Source organism: Oratosquilla oratoria, chromosome 36, assembly GCF_046742065.1.
Source record: "Oratosquilla oratoria isolate Oo_2021 chromosome 36, ASM4674206v1, whole genome shotgun sequence".
Taxonomy (NCBI): domain Eukaryota; kingdom Metazoa; phylum Arthropoda; class Malacostraca; order Stomatopoda; family Squillidae; genus Oratosquilla; species Oratosquilla oratoria.
Window position 1 is genome coordinate 14,856,430 of NC_134812.1, and position 22,724 is coordinate 14,879,153.

The window sequence follows — 22,724 nt, forward strand, 5'->3', positions numbered from 1 at the left end:
TAGATGACATAATAACAGGCTTGGATGAACTGAATGATTACCTGAAGGAAAAAGAACCGGACATAATGGGAATTGTAGAGACAAAATTGAAAGGTCCACTACCACCCAACACTGTAGGACATGGTGCATATAATTATTGGATAAGAAACAGAGAAGTAAAACAAGGGGGTGGAGTTATGTTCCTGACTAAGAAGGATATAAACGTGAGGAATGTTACATATGGAAAGAATAGAGTACAGATGATTATGATGGAAATAGAGGACAAGGATAAGAAGAGCAGGAAGTTTGTGGTAAATTATATGCCTCCTAAAACGGCTTCGTGGGAAGAGAGAGAACACAAAAATATGTTAGAAGACACAAGGATAACACTAAATAAGATAATGGAAGATGGAGGAAGAATATTTATAATAGGTGACTTTAATTGTAAAGAAATCTGCTGGGATGAGATGGCAGTGAAAGTTGGAGACGACCTATGGGAAAATGTACTACTTGATATGATTATAGAACATACAATGACGCAATGGATACAAGATAATACTAGGTATAGAAATAAGGACAAACCATCGAGACTAGACCTAATAATCACATCAGAACCCGAAATTGTGGACAAGATTGAATATAAGACACCAATAAGAAAATGTGACCACATATTGGTTGAACTGAAACTAAATGAGGAAAGACACATTAAAAAAAAAAAAAAAAATGAATATAAGAAGGGAAGATTGATGTATGTATTTTTTTCATAAAATAAAATATTTTTTCAAAAAGCAGACTGGGAAAGGATACACAAGGAGAAAACAACAGTAGAAGAGAAATGGAATATTTTGACAAAAATTTATAAAGAAGGAGTGGAAAAGTATGTTCCAAGACAAAAACAAGAAAAAGGATATGTAAAGTGTTGGTACAACAAAAGATGTAGGGAGTTAAAAGACAAAAGGGATAAAGCTTGGATAAAATGGAAGAAAGACAAAAGACCTGAAAAATGGAAAATATATACTAGTTATAGAAATTAATATGTACAAATGTGCAGAGAAGAAAAGAGAAAATACAAAAAAAAATGTCATAGAAAAATGTAAAGATCAACCAAAACTATTTTATAGATTTGTAAACAACCTGAAAAACAAACAAGAATTAGTGAAACTACGACAATGAGGAGTTGAATACATAGAGGAAATAGAAATGGCAGAAATTATGAATAAACATTTTAAATCAGTGTTTACGAGGGAGAACATACACCTTGAAGATGTCGAGTGGGAGGAGAAAGTCCCCATATGAAAGAGATAGAAGTAACAAGGAAAGAAATAATAAATTACTTGAGTAATCTCGGTGTCAGAAAATCGCATGGACCAGATGAAATGGCAAACTGGATTTTGAGAGAATGCAGGAATGAACTAACTGACAAAATACATAGTCTAATAAGCAGTTCATTGAAAGAAGGAAAAGTTCCAGAAGATTGGAGAAGAGCAAATATAGTGCCAATATATAAAGGGGGAAACAAGGAAGACCCTACTAACTATAGACCGGTCTCTTTTACAAGTACGATAGCTAAGATTTGTGAAAGAATGATCAGAAGTAGATGGGTAAGTCATTTGAAAAAACAACGCAATTTGGATTTAGACAAGGACGATCATGTGTCACAAACTTGATGTGTTTCTATTCAAGGCTAATAGATGTAATACAGGAAAAAGATGGATGGGCTGATTGTGCATTTCTAGACCTGAAAAAAAGCTTTTGATAAGGTGCCACATAAGAAATTGCTAAAGAAATTAGAAACTGCAGGAGGAATACAGGGCAAACTGCTGAAAAGGATGGAAGACTTCTGGCATGAAAAAGAAAAAAAAAAAAAAAAAGAAAAAAAAAAGAGAGTGGTGATGAGATACAAACATTCTAATTGGGATGAAGTGATTAATGGAGTTCCACAAGGAACATTTCTGGCCCCAATAATGTTTGCTATATATATTGATGATATGGATAAAGAAAGTGAAAATTATATGAGCTTCTTTGCGGACGATGCAAAATTGTTGAAGAAAGTGAACGCTGTAAAAGATTGTGAGTCGCTACAGAGTGATCTCAATAAAGTATGGGAATGGAGTAGGAAGTGGGAGATGGAATTCAATATCAAGAAGTGTAGTATGATGGAATTTGGAAGAAGAAAAAAAAAAGGATAGTGGGATCATATAAATTAGGAGAGGAAGAAATTAAAAAAGTGGAAAATGAGAAGGACCTAGGAGTCATTATTATGAATAATATATCCCCTGAGAAACATATAAACAAAAAGTTTTGAGAAACTTATAATTTCATAAGAACAAAGTGGCATTTACATAATTGGACGAAGAAATGGTGAAGAAAATACTAGTCACTTTGATAAGACCAAGATTGGAGTATGCAGCGACGACGTGGTCACCAAGTACAGAAAATGTATAACAAAAATTGAAAGAATACAAGGAGCAATTACGAAACTGGCACCAACACTCTCAGAACTATCATATGAGGAGAGACTAGCAAAACTTGAACTACAGACATTAGAGCAAAGAAGAGAGAGAGGAGACTTGATAATTATTTATAGAATCATGAAAAGCATAGAGAGAATCTAATAAAATGGGATAGTAGAGATACAAGAGTACACGGAAAGAAAATCAAGAAAGACAGTTATAGAAGAGACCTGAAAAAGAACAGCTTTCCCCACAGGGTAATAGACGTTTGGAACAAGTTAGATGAAAATGTGGTGTAAGCAAAAACAATACACAAATTTAAATAGTCTAGATAAAACGGGATATGAGGACAGGACACCACGAGCATAGCTCCCCTTCCCGTAAAATACAACTAGGTAAATACAACTAGGTAAATACACACACACACACACACACACACACACACACACACACACACACACACACACACACACACACACACACACACACACACACACACACACACACACACACCACACACACACACACACACACACACACACACACACACACACACACACACACACACACACACACACACACACACACACACACACACACACACACACACACACACACACACACACACACACACACACACACACACACACACACACACACAGCGAAGTTTAGAACTCCGAAGAAGAAGGGAATTTTTCGTGGATCTCAACAACGAGGAAGTACCTTTTTGTATTTATAGGGAAGGGGAAAGCTCGTGGTGTAGTGGAAAAGTGATGAAAAATGAGAAGGGGAGGGATTACTGAAGGAAATGAAGAAGGAGACGCAAGGGCACCGCCTGAAGGAATAAAAAGTCAACAAAAGGTCCTCAGCTGATGCTGGTGAAGTAAATAATTTCAGTAAAATCACTAAGTTTAAAAATATAAATAAAAACAACAAAATAAAAAATGAAGATAATAATTTCAATGGATTTAATGAAGGGGAAGATGCCAACCTCCCCCTATTAGCAAGGCTAGAGGAAAGACTAGGAAAAATGGCTCAACACTGGGAAAGTAGGCTAGGTCAACTCACACAGATTGCACAGCGAGTTGATAAATTGGAATAATTAAAGAAGGAAAACCAAAGTCTAAATAAAGAAGTAGAAGAATTGAAAAAACAGTTAAAGGAAGTAAAAGATGAGAATGAGGAATTAAAGAGGAATAATATAGAGAATAAAGAGTCCATAACAAAAGAAGCACAGGGTTGGAAGACAGTCCAAGAGAACAATAAAATTGCATTTAAAGACATAGTGACATAGCAGATGAAAGAACAAAGTGAAAATACAATTATCAAAGTAATGAGGGAGAAGGAGATATAGTAAGAGACTTAGCAGATAAAAAGAAATGTATGATTATGTTAGGGATGGAAGAGAAGTATAACTTAAACAGGACTACGAGAACTAAAGAGGAAAAAGAAAAAGTAAACAATATATTAGAATTAGTTCAGGAAGATGAACCTGAAATAGGGAAACAAATTGAAGAAATGTATAGGCTCGGGAAATATAGTACAGATAAGACCAGACTAATTAAGATTAAATTCAGGTCACAAACGACAGCAGAGAATATCTTAGCAAAAACAGGGAAATTAACAGACAGTGAACAATAAAAAAGGTATGGATAAAAAAATAAATGAATAAAGAGGAAAGAGAGGAGGAAAAACAGAAAAGACAAGAAGCTAAGAAAAAAAAAGAGAGAGAGAGAAGAACAGAGTCAGTAAAAGAGGAATTCTATTGGAGAGTAGTGAATATGAAAGTGAGGACATGGACCATAACAAAGACAAATAAAAAGGAAACAGTAAATACAATGGAAATAGCAGAAAATTAAGAGTGTCTTACACAAATATAGATGGATTAATAACGGGATTGAACGAACTGAATGATTATCTGAAGGAAAAAGAACCGGACATAATGGGAATTGTAGAAACAAAATTAAAAGGTCCACTACCACCCAACAATGTAGGACATGGTGCATATAATTATTGGATTAGAAACAGAGAGACAAAACGAGGGGGTGGAGTTATGTTCCTGACTAAGAAGGATATAAACGTGAGGAATGTCACATATGGAAAGAATAGAGATGATTATGATGGAAGTGGAAGACAGAGAGAGGAAGAGCAGAAAGTTCGTAATAAATTAATTATGTGCCTCCTAAAACGGCCTCGTGGGAAGAGAGAGAACATAAAAGTATGTTGGAAGACATAAGGATAACATCAAATAAGATAATGGAAGATGGAGGAAGAATAGTTATAATGGGCGATTTTAATTGCAAAGAAGTCTGCTGGGAAGAGATGACAGTAAAGGGTGGTGATGACTCATGGGGAAATGTACTACTTGAGATGATTATTGACCATACAATGGCAAAATGGATTCAAGAGAACACTAGGTATAGAAATGAAGAAGAACCATCGAGACTGGACCTAATAATCACATCAGAACCTGAAATAGTGAAAAAGATTGAATATAAGACACCAGTAAGTAAAAGTGACCACATATTGATTGAACTGGAACTGAATGAGGAAAAATACATGAAAAGAAATGAACAATATAGAAAAGGAAGATTGATGTATGAAAAAACAAATTTTGAGAAAATAAGAGAATTCTTTCAAAAAGAAGACTGGGAAAGAATATACAAAGAAGAAACAACAGTGGAAGAGAAATGGAATATTTTGACAAAAATTTATAAAGAAGGAGTGGAAAAGTATGTCCCAAGAAAAAAGCAAGAAAAACAATATGTAAAGTGCTGGTACAGCAAAAGTTGTAGGGAGTTAAAAGACAAAAGAGATAAAGTTTGGACAAAATGGAAAAATACAAAAGACCTGAAAAATGTAAAATATATACTATTTATAGAAATGAATATGTACAAGTGTGCAGAGAAGAAAAGAGAAAATATGAAAAAGATGTCATAGAAAAATGTAAAGATCAACCAAAACTATTTTACAGATATGTAAACAACAAGCTGAAAAACTAACAAGAATGAGAGAAACTACGACAAGGAGGAGTTGAATACAAAGAAGAAATAGAAGTGGCAGAAATTATGAACAAGTATTTTAAATCGGTGTTTACAAGGGAGAACATACAACCTAGAGATATCGAATGGGAGGAGAAAGTCCCCATATGAAAGAAATAGAAATAACAAAAAAATGAAATAATGAAACACTTGAGTAATCTTGATGTCAGAAAATCACATGGACCAGATGAAATAGCAAACTGGATTTTGAAAGCATGCAGAGATGAACTGGCAGACAAAATACATAGCATAATAAACAGTTCATTGAAAGAAGGAAAAGTTCCAAAAGATTGGAGAAGAGCAAATATAGTACCTATATATAAAGGAGGAAATAAAGAAGACCCTACCAACTATAGACCAGTCTCTCTAACAAGTACAATAGCAAAAATTTGTGAAAGAATTGTCAAAAGTAGATGGGTAAGGTATTTAGAAAAAAAACAAAAAAAAAAAACGTGCTAAATCCAAGGCAATTTGGATTCAGACAAGGACGATCATGCATCACAAACTTAATGTGTTTCTATTCAAGGCTAATAGATATAATACAAGAAAGAGATGGATGGGCTGATTGTGCATTTCTAGACCTAAAAAAAGCTTTTGACAAAGTACCACATAAGAAGTTGCTTAAGAAATTAGAAACTGCAGGAGGAATACAGGGCAAACTGCTTAAATGGATGGAAGACTTTTTGCAAGAAAGAAAAATGAGAGTAGTGATAAGAGACAAACACTCAAATTGGGATGAAGTAATAAGTGGTGTTCCACAAGGAACAGTTCTGGCCCCAATAATGTTTGCTATATATATCAATGACATAGATGAAGGAATTGAAAGTTATATGAGCTTCTTTGCAGATGATGCAAAACTGTTGAAAAAAGTGAACACTGAAGAAGATTGAGAGTCACTACAGAGTGATCTCAATAAAGTATGGGAATGGAATAGGAAATGGGAGATAGAATTCAATACAAAGAAGTGTAGTATAATGGAATTTGGAAAAAAAAAGAATAGTAGGATCATATAAACTGGGAGAAGAAGGAATAAAAAAAGTAGAAAATGAAAAGGACCTAGGAGTCATTATTATGAATAATATGTCACCTGAAAAACATACAAACAAGATTTTTGTAGAAACGTATAATTTAATAAGAACAATCGAAGTGGCAATTACGTACCTGGATGAAGAAATGGTGAAGAAAATACTAATCACTTTGATAAGACTAAGATTGGAATATGCAGCGACAATGTGGTCACCAAGTACAAAAAATGTATAAAAAAACTTGAAAGAATACAAAGAGCAATTACAAAACTGGCACCAACACTCAAAACTATCATATGAAGAGAGAATAGCAAAACTTGAGCTACAGACATTAGGGCAAAGAAGAGAGAGAGGAGATTTAATAACTATTTATAGAATCATGAAAGGCTTAGAAACTATTGATAGTGAGGACCTAACAAAATGGGATGATAGAAATACAAGAGGACATTGAAAGAAAATCAAGAAAGACTGTTATAGAAGAGATCTGAAAAAGAACAGCTTTCCCCACAGAGTAATAAACATTTGGAACAAGTTAGATGAGACAGTGGTGTGTGCAAAAACAATACATGAATTTAAAAAGTTTAGATAAAATGAGATATGAAGACGGGACACCACGAGCATAGCTCCCCTTCCCGTAAAATACAACTAGGTAAATACAACACACACACACACACACACACACACACACACACACACACACACACACACACACACACACACACACACACACACACACACACACACACACACACACACACACACACACACACACACACACACACACACACACACCCACACCCACCCACACACACACCCACACCCACACCCACACCCACACACACACACACACACACACACACACACACACACACACACACACACACACACACACACACACACACACACACACACACACACACACACACACACACACACACATACACACACACACACACACACACACACACACACACACACACACACACACACGCACGCACGCACACACACACACACACCTCTCATGGCGCTGTGGTTAGAGCTCTGGCCTGCCACTACGGAGGTCCGGGTTCGACTCTCGCCCGGGGCTGAAATAATATCAGTATCGCAGCGCTGAGGGGTGTTACTCCAACTCTCGTGGGCGGGGAGTTGGGGGTGTGTGTGTGTGCAAGGTCATAGCATTACCCATAGATCGGACCTACGAGCTCTGAGCTCTCTTCCAGGAGGGAAATAGCTGTCGATCACGAGTCCAACACGTGATCCAAAGACCAAAGACCAAGTGAATACACACACACACATATATATATACACACACACACACACACACACACACACACACACACACACACACACACACACACACACACACACACACACACACACACACACACACACACACACATTCATACAGATGCGCGAGCAGCCACCCAACAATTTTTCCCTTTCTTTTAGGTGATGGTGGGTAAGGCTGCAGGTAGCTTTTGCGCGGGGATCTGCCTTGCAAATTGCCCTCAAGCTAACTCACTGGAAGGAACGTGTAGTGACAGCTCCAAAGTCTGCTGTGACATCTCCATGAGATCGCGTCAGGGTATGTATACAAAAGCTCGCTTAAATTCCACTCTCGAGCTTGTTCATAAATTCATCCTCGAAAATGGTTATCTTTAATGGGGATGATGAGGGGGGTATGTACGACTTGTCTCTGGTACCTTAATCGTGATTTCACGGAAACGGTGATTGATTCGCTATCAAGCTGAGATACCCTCGTGTGTATGTATACGAGTATCTATACCTCTCTATCTTGTACATACAAGAGGTTAAATATCTGCTGTTTCTGCTCTGTTAGGTTCTTAATTGTAATTACTATATCTAGGTAGTTTGCGTTGACTTACTGGTGGATGTCCAATTAGTTTCTGAGAGAGAAAGTCATAAAGACGGAAGAAAAAATGTGAGGGAAACTGAAATGGGAAGATCCAGTCTGAGAGAAAATTAGAAATGAAGTGAATTTAGTAGAAGAAAAAACTTGTGTACGAGTATATGTTTGTGCTTGTGGACGTGTTATTGTTCATGCGAAGCGTGTAAATAGTTCCTACGAGGAGTTGATTTCACTTCCCGCGTGTTATAGTGAATACCATGTTGGGCTATATTCACATGGTTATACACGATTTCTCGTGTATATAGCTTAGGGAGGCGTGCAGATGACAGTCTGTACGTTGAGGTCTGCGTGTTATGTGTTGAATTAAGTGTTTGTGTCTCGTGTGGAGTCTTTCTATATGTCTGGAGTGTAGTTTATGTTTTTGTTGGTTGAGTGGACGGATGTTGGGAGCTTGGTGTAGTGATGCAGAGGTTCTAAATTCGCTTCATCTCAAACTCGTGATGAACCGGACTGCAGCATTCTGAACCTTCTGATGGGAGTAGTTGTTTGAGGGTCATGTCATGTGACTCAGCCCTGGGGACTGGCACAGCAACGGCCTGACCAGCGCTAGGTACAGTCAACGTTTAGTGGGTAGTGTTGGAACTTTAAAACGTTTAGACCAGTGGAGGAAGGCCACTGTCCAGTGTGCTACCCAGCACACAGGTATGGTCCTTCACTGGGATGTTTATATTGTTTGTGTTGAGAGGAGTCTTCATGAGTGCTCTGTTTCGACGTGCTGGTCTTAATGCACTACTGTTGTTCCCAGGCGTGTGCCCTGTCGAGTACGTTCTGCATTATGTGTGAAGCTCCCTCCGGTGTTTTGTGTCTGCTAATATGATTAGTGTTGTCCACGTACGAAAGAATGGGGCTGCGGGTTTTCCATTTGGTGAAATTCGAGGCAATAATTATTACTTATAATTCCTGTTGGTTTTCAGTCTTTGAAGATGCGGGCGGTGTGGGGTGGGGGAATCAGCCGAATTTGGAATAGTCGTGCGGATGTGAACTGACTCATTTTCTTTCCACAGGAGAGACATGTCATCAGTCTCATGCGTGTAATAAAAAATTCGGCAACTGTACATCAGATATGACTGTCTGTGATGTCCTTTCAAGCAAGTACTGTTACGGTAGTGACTGCTATTGCTGCATCAGTGAGTATTCCTCTTTCTCAAACTGGACAAATTTAGATTTAAAAAGGAAATAGACAAGAACTGGTTTACCAATAGGGTAGTTAACGAATGGAATAAACTGAGTAATCATAAAGTCAGCGTTGAAACCAGATAACATTATGGATGACGATGATAGGTGGTAATAGACATGGAACTGCCTAGTGTAGGCCTTGTGGTCTCTTGCAGTCTCCTTCAGTCTTATGTTCTGCTCAGTCGACCACGAAAGTAACATAACAGTGTTTGAAAAGTATCGTCGTTTCCGTTTTTTCTCCTGCTCTTGTCCTTCTACATAATTGTCCTCATCTTTCACTTTTTCCTCTCCCCTCTCTTTTTTCTGCTCTTGCTCTTCCACATAGCTGTCTTCCTCTTTCACTTTTTCCTCTCCCCTCTTTTTTTTTCCATACATCATGACTGTATAACTCTGAGATCACATGAGTATGGTTCAACATTTCCGTTGTACAGCTATTTTCTTATAAATTCAATAATGACTAAGTTATGATCAATTTTACTGGACTCAAATATGTTACTTTATGGTCAAATAATTACCAATTATAAGAATAAAAGGAGAAAAACTCACAAAGAGTGTGGAAAGCAGAAGTGGATGGAGTGAAATAGAGATGAAGTTCATTGATGCTACTAGATTTACTATAGTTATACATACTGTATCTTTCCTTGATTCTTTACATTCTCTCTTATCCCAACTGCTGTATACTATATATTTTTTATTATACAACTGTTTCTTATTATTAATTTCATTCAATACATTATTCTTTGTACCTTGCCTTATGAATAACTAGTATTGGCAAATGGGAAATAAATCTGTCATTTGCATACAGTTTGATGTTCATACGGCTAGGTCTTGGTATTTCAGACAATTCTGAAAGAAAGAAAAAATCATGTTGAGCCCAGAATTCTCACTTGTGACACTATTTACATTTCTTGTTTCTGATTTTTTTATGCGTTACATGCCTATCTATCAGATAACATTACAGTCATTTTAACGAATTTCCACGATCATCTATATATTTCAGACTACCTAGTAGATTCTATAATCTACATTACCAAATGCTGCACTGAGGACAAGCATGACTAATATATCTTTATACTTTCCATTATCTACTAGATATGATACAAATGGTAATCGGGTTGAATAATGGGGTGCTTCTCATGATGAAAGACTATTTATATTTATGTATCTATTTACTTATCTATGTATGTATTTATTACTTTCTACCTTCTCTTCCATTATCACCTCTCCATCTGCACCTTTTACCTTTTCTTCTCTACTTGATTCACCTCCTCTTCCTCTCTTAATTTCTTTCCAAAACATCTTTTTATTACTTTCAAATTTTTCTGTCATACTCTTACCTCATTTCACATCTGCTCTCCTCTTTGCCTCCTTTATCTTATGCTTTACTTCTCTTTTCTTTTCTTTGTACCTCTCATATGACTCCCTCGTCCTATTTTGTAACCAATCTGTGGCAGAGTATTTTAGGTAGTTGCTAAATGTGAAGGAGGATAGGGGGGGGGAAATAGTTGCAGTGGGAAGTGCTAAGAAAATGACCGTGATGAATGAGGAAAATGGAGGAGAAATAAGGAAGAATGAAGTGAAGGCAGTTGTTAAGATGATGAGATGGATGTCATGCAGAATGTCCGAAAAAAGGAGGTACAGTGATGGTGGACTGGCTGGTGAGGTTATTCAATGTTTGTTTAAGAGAGGGTAGAGTGCCGGAGGACTGGAGGAGTGCCTGTATAGTTCCACTTTACAAGGCAATAAGAGACAAGTGTGAGTTTGGTAGTTTCAGAGGGATTAGCTTGTTGAGTGTAGTTGGGAAGCCTTATGGGAGGGTCTTGATTGAGAGGATTAGGAGAGGAACAGAGGGAGTAATTGGTGAGGAACAGTGTGGGTTTAGGACAGGTAGAGGTTGCGTAGATCAGATTTTTTTGTGGTAAGATAGATATTTGAGAAAGGTAATGGAATAGGTAAGGATTTTTTTTTTTTGGCTTTTATGGATCTGGAAAAGGCTTATGACAAGGTAGACAAGAAGGCACTGCGTGAGGTTTTGCAGATATATAGGATAGGAGGAAAGATCTTAGGAGCTGCCAAGAATTTTTACGAGAGTAGTAGAGCGTGTGTCAGGATTAGAAATGGAGTGAGTGGTTTGAGGTAAAGGTGGGACTTCTTCAGGGATGTGTTATGTCGCCTTGGCTGTTCAATTTATACATGGATGGGGTGGTGCGAGAAGTAAATGCAAAGGTGGTGGGTCAGGAATTGGAGATGGCTAAAGAAAATGGAGAAAAGTGGGAGGTGTACCAGTTGTTGTTTGCGGACGACACTACACTTGTAGCAGGATCAGAGGAGGGATTGAGGAAGTTAGTGACAGAGTTTGAGAAAGTGTGTGAAAGAAGGAAGTTGAAGATAAATGTGGGTAAAAGTAAGGTGATGAGATGTACGAGGGGTGAAAGTGGCAGCAGACTCGAAGTGAATATTAAGGGAGAGAGACTGGAGAAATGGATAGTTTTAGATACTTGGGTGTGACTGTGATAGTAAAGGGAGGAGTGGAGGTGGAGGTAGAATGTAGATTGAGAGAAGCGAGTAAATGCCTTGGTGGATTAAAAAGTGTAATGAGAAATAGACATTTGGGAATGGATGCTAAGAGGAGATTGTATGAAGGAGTGATTGTGCCAACAGCACTGTATAGGGCAGAAACATGTAAGAGAGAAGGAGTTTGAAATGAGGAAGTGAGGAGGAGAACAGGGGTGGAAAGGGAGTTGGGAGATAGGGTTGATGAAAGAGTATTAGGATGGTTTGGACACATGGAAAGAATGAGTGAAGAAAGACTAGTAAAAGAGGTGTGGAAGGCAGATGTGGAAGGAGTGAACATGAGGGGGCGACCTAGGATGAGATGGATGGATGGGGTAAAAGGGGCTTTGGGAAAGAGGGGAATGTCTGTTGAGGAAGGACGGGAGAGGACAGAAGACAGGGGTGAATGGAGAATGGTTGTATATGGATGATGTTGTGATGCATGAGATGGAATGGGTGGGGGATGGGGAGAGAGGTAGTATGTGTGAGAAAAATTTGACGCAGCCCGAAGGGATTTCTCCCCGTCTTTTCATTTTTTGCATGAGGGGACGGAGAGGGGGGGGGGGTCAACGATTTAATGAAGCGGCCTTGCTGTGGATGTGCTGTGTATTGCGACACTGCTTCTGACTCAGGGCAGTGGACAAGATGCAGGGATGACCCGTCATCAAGGAGGTGCCAAGATAAGAGGGAGGGAAGAGGGTGGAGGGGAGTGGAGTGTATTAGGGATGGAATGAGTGGGAGTGATTTTTATGCCTTTGTTTTTTGGCTACCTCCCTTATAAGGGGGAAAAAAAGCCCTTGGTATATGTATGTATGTATGTGTTTATTTGTTTACTTATTAATTTATTCATTCATCTATATCTTTATTTATGCATTTATTTATTTATTTATCTTTCTATTTACATTTTTTCAAGAGCGGTTTTTTCATGTTACGAGTCACTAAATTTTATAACGATGTTCTCAGACTGCCTGACGCTTTCGTTTACTTGCTAGATAGCGGGAGTCACCTTCTGAATACAAGATGCAGTAGAAAAGAAGGGTCCTGTGAGATGACGTGTCAACCCTATCAATACCAGGTTGCCAAGGGATGCAAAGGAAAGTTCTTCAAGTGCTGCGCCAACTGCAAGATGACTTCTAGGTGTAGAGAAAGAGGAGGCTACTGCACTGGACTGGAAGACATGTGCGACAGAAACACGAGAAGTAATCTGTGCGAAGATGGATGCATGTGCTGTCTTTCAAGTATGTAAATTTTGCTGAATGACTTGTGTTTGAAGGCAAACGAGTTAATAAATTTAGTAACTTCCAATGATATTACATTTGCTGTAGGACATACGAGTTCAATTTGCTGTGAATTAGGCGAGCTTTGATTGTATTCGGTGATATAGATGTCTATTAAACATACAAATTGCGTTTGTTGTCGTTGCGTTTGATGCGTTCTATTCGTCAAATTTTGTTAAAGACAGGCTAATTTAGGCATCTGAGGGCTTGACGACCCTGAATGAAGTCTTGATTGATCGAGACACTCTTCAGGTACAATTCAACATCCATGCCTGATCTTATTATAGATAAAAACCTGAAGATAACTCCTATGTAGAAGAGATTTTCAGAAAACAAGTCCCTTTCCCCCTTCCCTTCTTGCTCCTACTCTCGTTACCCCTTCCTTCTCCCCTCCCTCCCTCCCGCCCTCCCCCTCACCTCCCCTACTTTCTCTCCCTTCTCTGCCTTCTCTTCCCTCCCTCACCTCTCCTCCATTCCCTTGTTAATCCTACTCCCTTTATCCCTTCCCTCCCCTTCCCCTCGTCTCCCCTCCTTTCTCTCCCTTCTCTGCCTTTTCTTCCCTCCCTCCCTCCCTTCTCTCTCTCTCCTCCCCCTTCCGTCTCTCCACTCTCATCTCTGCCCTCTCTTCCCTCCCTCCCTCTCTCCTCCCCTCATCTTTCTCTTTTCTCCCTTCCTTCTTCCTTCCCCATATACAAAACTCATACCCACACCTCAGACTACAACAGTTCCAGAACGACAACATCAATATAGACTGATGGCAGGCAATTCTGTTCAGCCTTAAACTTACCATGACCCTGATAAAGAGTCGGGATGACTTTAATAATAATGATAATAATAGGACATCACGCTCCCTACTCCTTCCTGCAGACTGTGGCCGCCCTACGATGACAGATCTCTGCAAAGAGGTAGGGGGCTTTTGCATGGAAAAATGCTTCCCTGGGCAGTATCCACTTCACGGTGGGTCAACGTCAAGCTCTTGCAAGTGCTGCGTTGAGTGCGTGGACCTCACCTGCGGCGTGTGTGGTGGTGTTTGCCTGGGACCCGGGCAAGAGTGCAAGCTATGGCTCAATAAACGCTGTAAAGGACAAGGGTGCAAGTGCTGCATTGGTAGGTAGTTTCTGTTTATCATCATCATCATCATCATCATCATCATCATCATCATCATCATCATCATCATCATCATCATCATCATCATCATCATCATCATCATCATCATCATCATCATCATCATCATCATCATCATCATCATCATCATCATCATCATCATCATCATTGTGGCCGTAAAAGTTTGGCAATAACATTAGATGGAGATAGAAATACTGCGATCTCTTGAAGGTCGTTTTATTTATGGTTAAGTCACAACCCACAGAGAAAGTATTGCACTCTAGGCCTATCCAATTCAAACTGACGCGAGCCGGTGCCTCGCGTCCAGTGGACGCGTATGGTCATGGGTTACTATACGTTTGCATAGTTGAAGTATTTACATACTCATTCCTGAATGATAGAGTATTTACAATAACAAAATGACATGCAATTTAATTATGATACATACTCATGCGATGTATGAATGTGAATGTTATGTGGGTGTTCTAAATACAATGTTACGTAAATGCAATGTGGTAATCAAAACTGGCATTTGGAGGTGCGACAAAGGTTCATGTTGGGCACGAAGAAATTAAGGCGTGGTACCTAAGTGTGTGTGTTAGTAAGACTGTTTCTACGTATGGACGCATGGTTTCATGTATAACAAAGACTCAGCAGGCTATGGGGCGCTGACCCCAGCGACGAGGTAAGTGGAGAGTATATGTAACACAAGAGAGTACATCGAAATGAAAGGGGGGAAAATTGTGAACTCAGCATGTGTAAAAATGTGTAAAAGAGTATATATCGCTTAAAACTAACAAGTGCATTGAAATGGTATAGCATGCATTTTAACATATGAATATAATTGTTTCTAATGACCTAGATTTGAAGTAAACAGTACGTTTGGAACACTTCAGGAATGAGTGAAATATTCAGGAAGTTGTGGTACGACACGGTGTTGAACATTGGATGTGGGGAGAGATTGTGAAGCAGTGGAAGACTGATCTTCGAAAGGGGAAGGAGGGTCAACTGGAGAAACATCATCTAAATCGAGACCATGGGGAACTTTCTTTATGTGATCAAGATGCAATGCAGCTTCCCGGAAGTCATGCAGATTGCATGCTCTGACTTTTTTTTTCTTGATTCTTTCTGAGTGGTTCTGTAAGGACCAAAAAACTTAGGAAGAAGTTTGAAAGCTGGAGTGTGGTTGAGCGAATAAACAATGCCTCCTATCTCAAAAGAACAATCTCTCGCAGATTTGTGCTGAAGCCGTGCCATGTTTTCCTTTGATGTAATAAGTGAATCATTATTTTTCTTGAAGAGAGAGTTAAATTTTGACATTTTGACTTCAAGATAGTCATCGAAATGGTAAAGAAAGTTATATGGGAGCATTTTGTCCGAACCAAAGAGGACAAAATGGGGAGACTCCGATATGGACCTGTTAATGAAGCTTGAATGATAGGAACATGTTCATCCCAAGAATGGAGGTCAGAAGCAAGGTGACGGAGTACATTAATGATTTTACGGTTTTTAGCGTTCAGCAACACCATTTGAACAGGGGTAATAGGGGAAGGTGTTGCATTTAGTAATATTAAAGGATTTGTAGATGGCAACAAGATCATTATTGAACTCTGTATCGTTATCTGAAAGCAGAGTTTTAGTAGTGAATGGACAAATCAGTCTGCCAATGAGAACCTGTGCAACGTATTGTGCAGTCTTGTCTGGGAGTGGGGCAAGGATACATAATCTGAAAAAGTGGTATATACAGACGAACAAGTATTGGTTCCCATTAGGGTTACGGGGTAGCTTGAGAAGGTCAATGGCCACAGTATCAAAGGGTTTTGAAGATAGGACATAAATTAAGTTGAGGCTTGACCGCGAATGTGACCTATGTGAAATGACTTGACGAATTAGAAACAAACAAACAAACAAACAAACTTTAATCTGGCTTGTGCAACGCATTTATCCTTGCCAGGGTGTGCAACAATAACGGAATCATTAAGAACATGGGTCACTTCAGAAATCATGACAGAAGGGACTACCAACTGATTTACTGAGCGGTGTGGCTTATGCTTATGATCCAGTATAGCTTTAAGCGTGTAATTTTGTAAGTTAGGAGGAAAGTTTAGAATGTCTGTAGTGTCACCTGATTCCAAGAAGAATATCACACACCTCCATAGTGGATCTGCACGCTATGCAGCTTTAATGCGTTCTTGAGTTAAGTTAATTGAAATGGGAGACTGAGAAATGACAGCAACATGCCTACTGAGGGCATCAGCAACTAATTTTGGTTTACTACGAACATAATAGAAGGTTGGCATGAACTCCTGAATTATCAGGAACCAACGAGCAAGTTTTCCTGAAAGATTCTTACCAGGGAATAAATGTAAGATGGGTTGGTGGTCAGTGTATACGTGTATTTCATATCCAAAAATGATGTCTTTGAAATGTTTGAGGGCGTACACGACAGCTAGAGCTTCAATATCAGTTGCAGGGTAATTAGATTCTGCTCAAGTGTGCGGCTGGTGTATGCAATGAGGAGGAGGTATTTACCGTGATGTTGCATGAGAACTGCACCTAATCCTAAATAGGATGCGTTTGTGTATAATGTGAAGGGAAGTTTGAAGTTTGAAAATGCTAAGACAGGGGCCGTGGTTAAGGTAGTTTTGAGAGCTGCAAATGCTTCATCATGCTCAGGAGTTTAAGTGAAGGGGGGTATTTTTTATTTAGAAGAGAAGTGAGAGGCGCGGCTATACAAGCGTAGCCTTAAATGTAGCGCCTATAGAAACCTAAGAGGCCTAGAAAGGGGCAGACGTGTTCTACTGAAGTAGGTTGAGGGAAACCAACAACAGCTTTTACCTTGTCATTGGCCGTAAGGATACCATGTGCGTTAAGTAAATGTCCTAGGAAGCGTATTTCATTCTTAAGGAAGGAACATTTCTTTAACTTCAGTTTAAGTCCTAATTTTGCCAGTCGAGAGAAGACAGTTTGTAATGTCTGTAAGTGGTTTGAGACAGGCTTCAAGGCAATGTCTATATCATCAAGATATATGAAAACATTCTCATCTATCAGTCCTGCGAGGAGTGGGTTCATGACTTTTGTAAAGACAGAAGGGGCAGATAAAAGACCATGGGTAACATTTTGAATTGGAAATGCCCATTAGGCGTGCTGAAGACTGTAAGAGGGCATGATTCAGGAGCAAAGGGGGGGGGGTTGAAAATAGCCGGACATAGGGTCGAGAGTGGTAAAGACAATATGGTTTTCACCGACTGAGTGAAGGAGGTCTTGCAAGACCGGGATCGGATGGCGATCCGGAACAGTTAATCTTTAACAAGGGTGACGCAAAGAAGGTCACTATATTAAGGCAACAGGGCAGGACTCGCAGTAAAGGATTTAGATTGGACAAATTTAGATTTAAAAAGGAAAAATGGAAGAATTGGTTTACTAATAGGGTGTTCAACGAATAGAATAGACTTAGTAACCATGTAGTGAGCATTGAAACTATCGGTTGTTTTAAGAAACAGTTAGTTAACTTTATGGATGGGGATGACTGGTGGTAATGGACATAGAACTGCCTAGTATAGGCCTTATGGTCTCTTGCAGCTTCCTTCATTCTTATGTTCTTATGGTTTTTCTTGGTCACCCATACTCATTCTAAAGTACAGTCTATAAGCAATCCAGTACTTTGCACCTTTCACAATTTTATGTGACACATGCTTAGTCCAACATAGAAACCACACACATAACAGAATGAATCTGGTGAATTCCTGCATCATCTTGTAGCCATGGTCAAGAATGTCAATGTTTATAGTATAAACCTGAAAAAAAAAATTGTAAGCGACAAATGTGTGTTTTCCATACAGTATACATTTTTTCATATTAGCACAATTTTCTATATCACTAAAACGGTCAATTGTAGAAGAAAAGCAAGCACATATTTGGAAGCAGTGCAAAATTTCGCATTAGAAACACTCAAAAAGTAAAGAGAAACAAACATTTATGAATTTTTTTTATCCAGTGTAAAGGGTCTCCTGGATCGCTTGTCGCCAGATGCCTTTCTCTTTCATCTTTTATAATTATTTCTATAATATTTCTATACCACACCATCACTTGGAGCAATGTTTGCTAATTTGAATTTTCTGTGTAAAGTCGCAGCTAATTTTATTTTTTACTAGATTTTGTTAGAAAGGGGCTTCGCCCCTGAGATCTCAGCATGTTGATGAATTCGATAAACTCTTAATTCAAACTTAATAAAAAAAAAAAAAAAAAAAAAAAAAATATATATATATATATATATATATATATATATATATATACTTTTTCTCTCTTCTTCTTTTTTCTTCTGCGGCGCTGTTCGCTCTTCTTCTTCTTCTTTTTCTTCTTCTTCTTCTTCTTCTTTTTCGAGTTCTTCTTCTTCTTCTTCTTCTTTTTCGAGTTCTTCTTCTTCTTCTTCTTCTTCTTCTTCTTCTTCTTCATCTTCTTCTTCGAGCTCTTCTTCTTCGAGTTCTTCTTCTTCTTCTTCTTCTTCTTCTTCTTCTTCTTCTTCTTCTTCTTCTTCTTCTTCAAGTTCTTCTTCGAGTTCTTCTTCAAGTTCTTCTTCTTCGAGTTCTTCTTCTTCTTCTTCTTCTTCTTCTTCTTCTTCTTCGAGTTCTTCTTCTTCTTCTTCTTCTTCTTCGAGTTCTTCTTCTTCGAGTTCTTCGAGTTCTTCTTCTTCGAGTTCTTCTTCTTCGAGTTCTTCGAGTTCTTCTTCTTCTTCGAGTTCTTCTTCTTCTTCGAATTCTTCTTCGAGTTCTTCTTCTTCTTCGAATTCTTCTTCGAGTTCTTCTTCTTCTTCGAGTTCTTCGAGTTCTTCTTCTTCTTCGAGTTCTTCGAGCTCTTCTTCTTCTTCTTCGAGTTTTTCTTCGAGTTCTTCTTTTTCGAGTTCTTCGAGTTCTTCTTCTTCTTCTTCTTCTTCTTCTTCTTCTTTTTCGAGTCCTTCTTCTTCGAATTCTTCTTCTTCGATTTCTTTTTCGAGTTCTTCTTCTTCGAGTTCTTCTTCGAGTTCTTCTTCTTCTTCGAATTCTTCTTCGAGTTCTTCTTCTTATTCCAAATAATAACGTCGATCGATCGAATCGAGAAAAAAGTCTGACAGACAGACATACAGCGAATCGAGAAAAAGTCTGACAGACAGACAGACAGACAGACACGAAACCGCTTTTATCTTTTATAAAATTTCTTATGAAGTAATGATCTTGTTTTTTTTTCTTTCAAAATTCAAGTAGAACTTACTCTGAGGTATTTTGTTTATGAATACGGAACTGAAACAGTTACTTAAGATTGAAATATCTAAGAGAAAAATACATATAGAAAAACAATCAGGAAGGAAAAAATAATACTCAACTCTGTTCTTTGCTTACATAAGGATGAGAATCAGACAGTAAGAAAGAGATTTTTTTAAGGGAGATGATTTTAACTCTTTTAAGTACGAGGACCGCCCTCTGTTGAATAAAAACGGGTAGCATAGATCACAACAAAACCCGTTAAATGCGTTACAGTTAAGAAGTTATTCGAATGTAGTTCACCCAACATTTCTCATGGCTCTAGCTAAGTCGTAAGAATCTCATTCGAGTAGATTTGGGGTTTTGACATAAACATCAAGCAACCTTGATAGAAAAAAGAAGAACATCGACGCTAAAGGCTTCTAAACTATTTTCTTAACCCTCGAACCCGACCGACATTATCTGGAATATATTCTAATGGATATCGAACGATTATATCTTGCATATTTGTGAACAATATCTTACTTTCTACAGATTCGGACGCTGCTGTTACGTCTACAGCCGTAACCACAACCATGACGACTACATCAACTACAACTACACCAACTACCACAACTACAACTACTACTCCCACTACCACAACTACAACTACATCCACAACTACGACTTCTACAACTACTACAACTACAACCTCTACAACTACTTCAACCACAACATCTACAAGTACTACTACCACAACCTCTACAACTACAACCTCTACAAGTACTACCACAACCTCTACAAGTACTACTACCACAACCTCTACAAGTACTACTACCACAACCTCTACAAGTACTACTACCACAACCTCTACAAGTACTACTACCACAACCTCTACAAGTACTACTACCACCTCTACAAGCACTACTACCACAACCTCTACAAGTACTACTACCACAACCTCTACAAGTACTACTACCACAACCTCTACAAGTACTACTACTACCTCTACAAGTACTACTACTACCACCTCTACAAGTACCACTACTACCACCTCTACAAGTACTACTACCACAACATCTACAAGTACTACTACTACCTCTACAAGTACTACTACCACAACCTCTACAAGTACTACTACCACCTCTACAAGTACCACTACCACAACCTCTACAAGTACTACTACCACCTCTACAAGTACTACTACCACAACCTCTACAAGTACTACTACTACCTCTACAAGTACTACTACCACAACCTCTACAAGTACTACTACCACCTCTACAAGTACTACCACCACAACCTCTACAAGTACTACTACCACCTCTACAAGTACTACCACCACAACCTCTACGAGTACTACTACCACCTCTACAAGTACTACTACCACAACCTCTACAACTACAACCTCTACAAGTACTACTACCACCTCTACAAGTACTACTACCACAACTTCTACAACTACAACCTCTACAAGTACTACTACCACCTCTACAAGTACTACTACCACAACCTCTACAACTACAACCTCTACAAGTACTACTACCACCTCTACAAGTACTACTACCACAACCTCTACAACTACAACCTCTACAAGTACTACTACCACAACCTCTACAACTACAACCTCTACAAGTACTACTACCACCTCTACAAGTACTACTACCACAACCTCTACAACTACAACAACTACAACTTCCACTACTACAACAACAACCTCTACTACGACCACTACCACATCCACATCTACTTCAACTACCACCTCTACAACCACAACTTCTACAACTACAACTACCACCACTACAACCACAACCACTTCAACCACCACTCCAACTACAACTACTACATTAACCCCTGATAAAGGTAAGTTATTGAAGTATTTTTTTATATTGTTCTTGTTATGTTCATGTAGGCATACACGACGAGTCACAAGCAATGCACTCACAGATGTGTACTGGAGCCTAGCAGGGGAGGAGATTCAATGTACGAGTATTGTAAGAATGGAGACTGTACTACTCGGAGACGTAATTATATAATATATATATACATATACATATATATATATGTATATATATATATACATATATATATATATATATATATATAAAGGCAAATGAAGCTGAAGAATTACTAAATACTCTGGTTTTGAGTAAAACAGATTTTATAGACTGAGGTGGCGTAGAGATGGGAGAGACCAGGACATTGGATAGGTGGTCGACTTACATATGAAGGAAGCGAGACCACTTGAGGCAAGGAAGTTATTGGTAGTCTTACACACACACACACACACACACACACACACACACACACACACACACACACACACACACACACACACACACACACACACACACACACACACACACACACACACACACACACACACACACACACACACACACACACACACACACACACACACACACACACACACACACACACACACACACACACAGACACACACACACGTCGAACAGACGGCGAGGATTGACGTCCTGAAGAAAAAGTGAAATTTTCGTGGATCTCAACGCAAAGGAAGTACCTATTGTATTTGCAGGGAAGGGGATTGCTCGTGGTGTAGGGGGAAAGTGAGGAAAAAGGAGAAGGGGAGGGATTACTGAGGGAAATGGAAGGAAATGAGGAAGGAGAGGACTTGGTCCAGGCAGGCAGACACCATGTAAACAAGCGCGGACCGGATCAATTTAGTGACGACGAAGGAACTAACAAAAATGTAAAGATTAGAAACATAGATAAGAGCAGCACAATAGAAGGTGAGGATAATAATTTCCATGGATTTAATGAGGGGGCGGCGGATACCAACCTCCCCCGACTGGCAAAACTGGAGGAAAAACTTGAACAAATGACCGAACATTGGGAGATTAGGTTCGGTAAAATGTCAAAAATTGCGGAAAGGGTTGAAAGATTGGAAGAACTAGAGAAGGCGAACAAAAACTTAACTGATGAAATAGA

General features: G+C 38.8%; 1 protein-coding gene across 1 annotated transcript in view; it reads left to right on the top strand.

The window, feature by feature from the left end:
• Positions 1-21,719, top strand: part of LOC143019029 (uncharacterized) — a 28,336-nt gene extending 6,617 nt beyond the window's left edge. The window contains exons 2-7 of the mRNA XM_076174730.1: positions 7,948-8,083; positions 9,433-9,555; positions 13,150-13,395; positions 14,302-14,541; positions 20,310-20,606; positions 21,667-21,719. Of these exons, the coding sequence (XP_076030845.1) occupies positions 7,948-8,083; positions 9,433-9,555; positions 13,150-13,395; positions 14,302-14,541; positions 20,310-20,606; positions 21,667-21,719 (1,095 nt within the window). The remainder of the gene's footprint in view (positions 1-7,947; positions 8,084-9,432; positions 9,556-13,149; positions 13,396-14,301; positions 14,542-20,309; positions 20,607-21,666) is intronic.
• Positions 21,720-22,724: the final 1,005 nt, after the last annotated feature.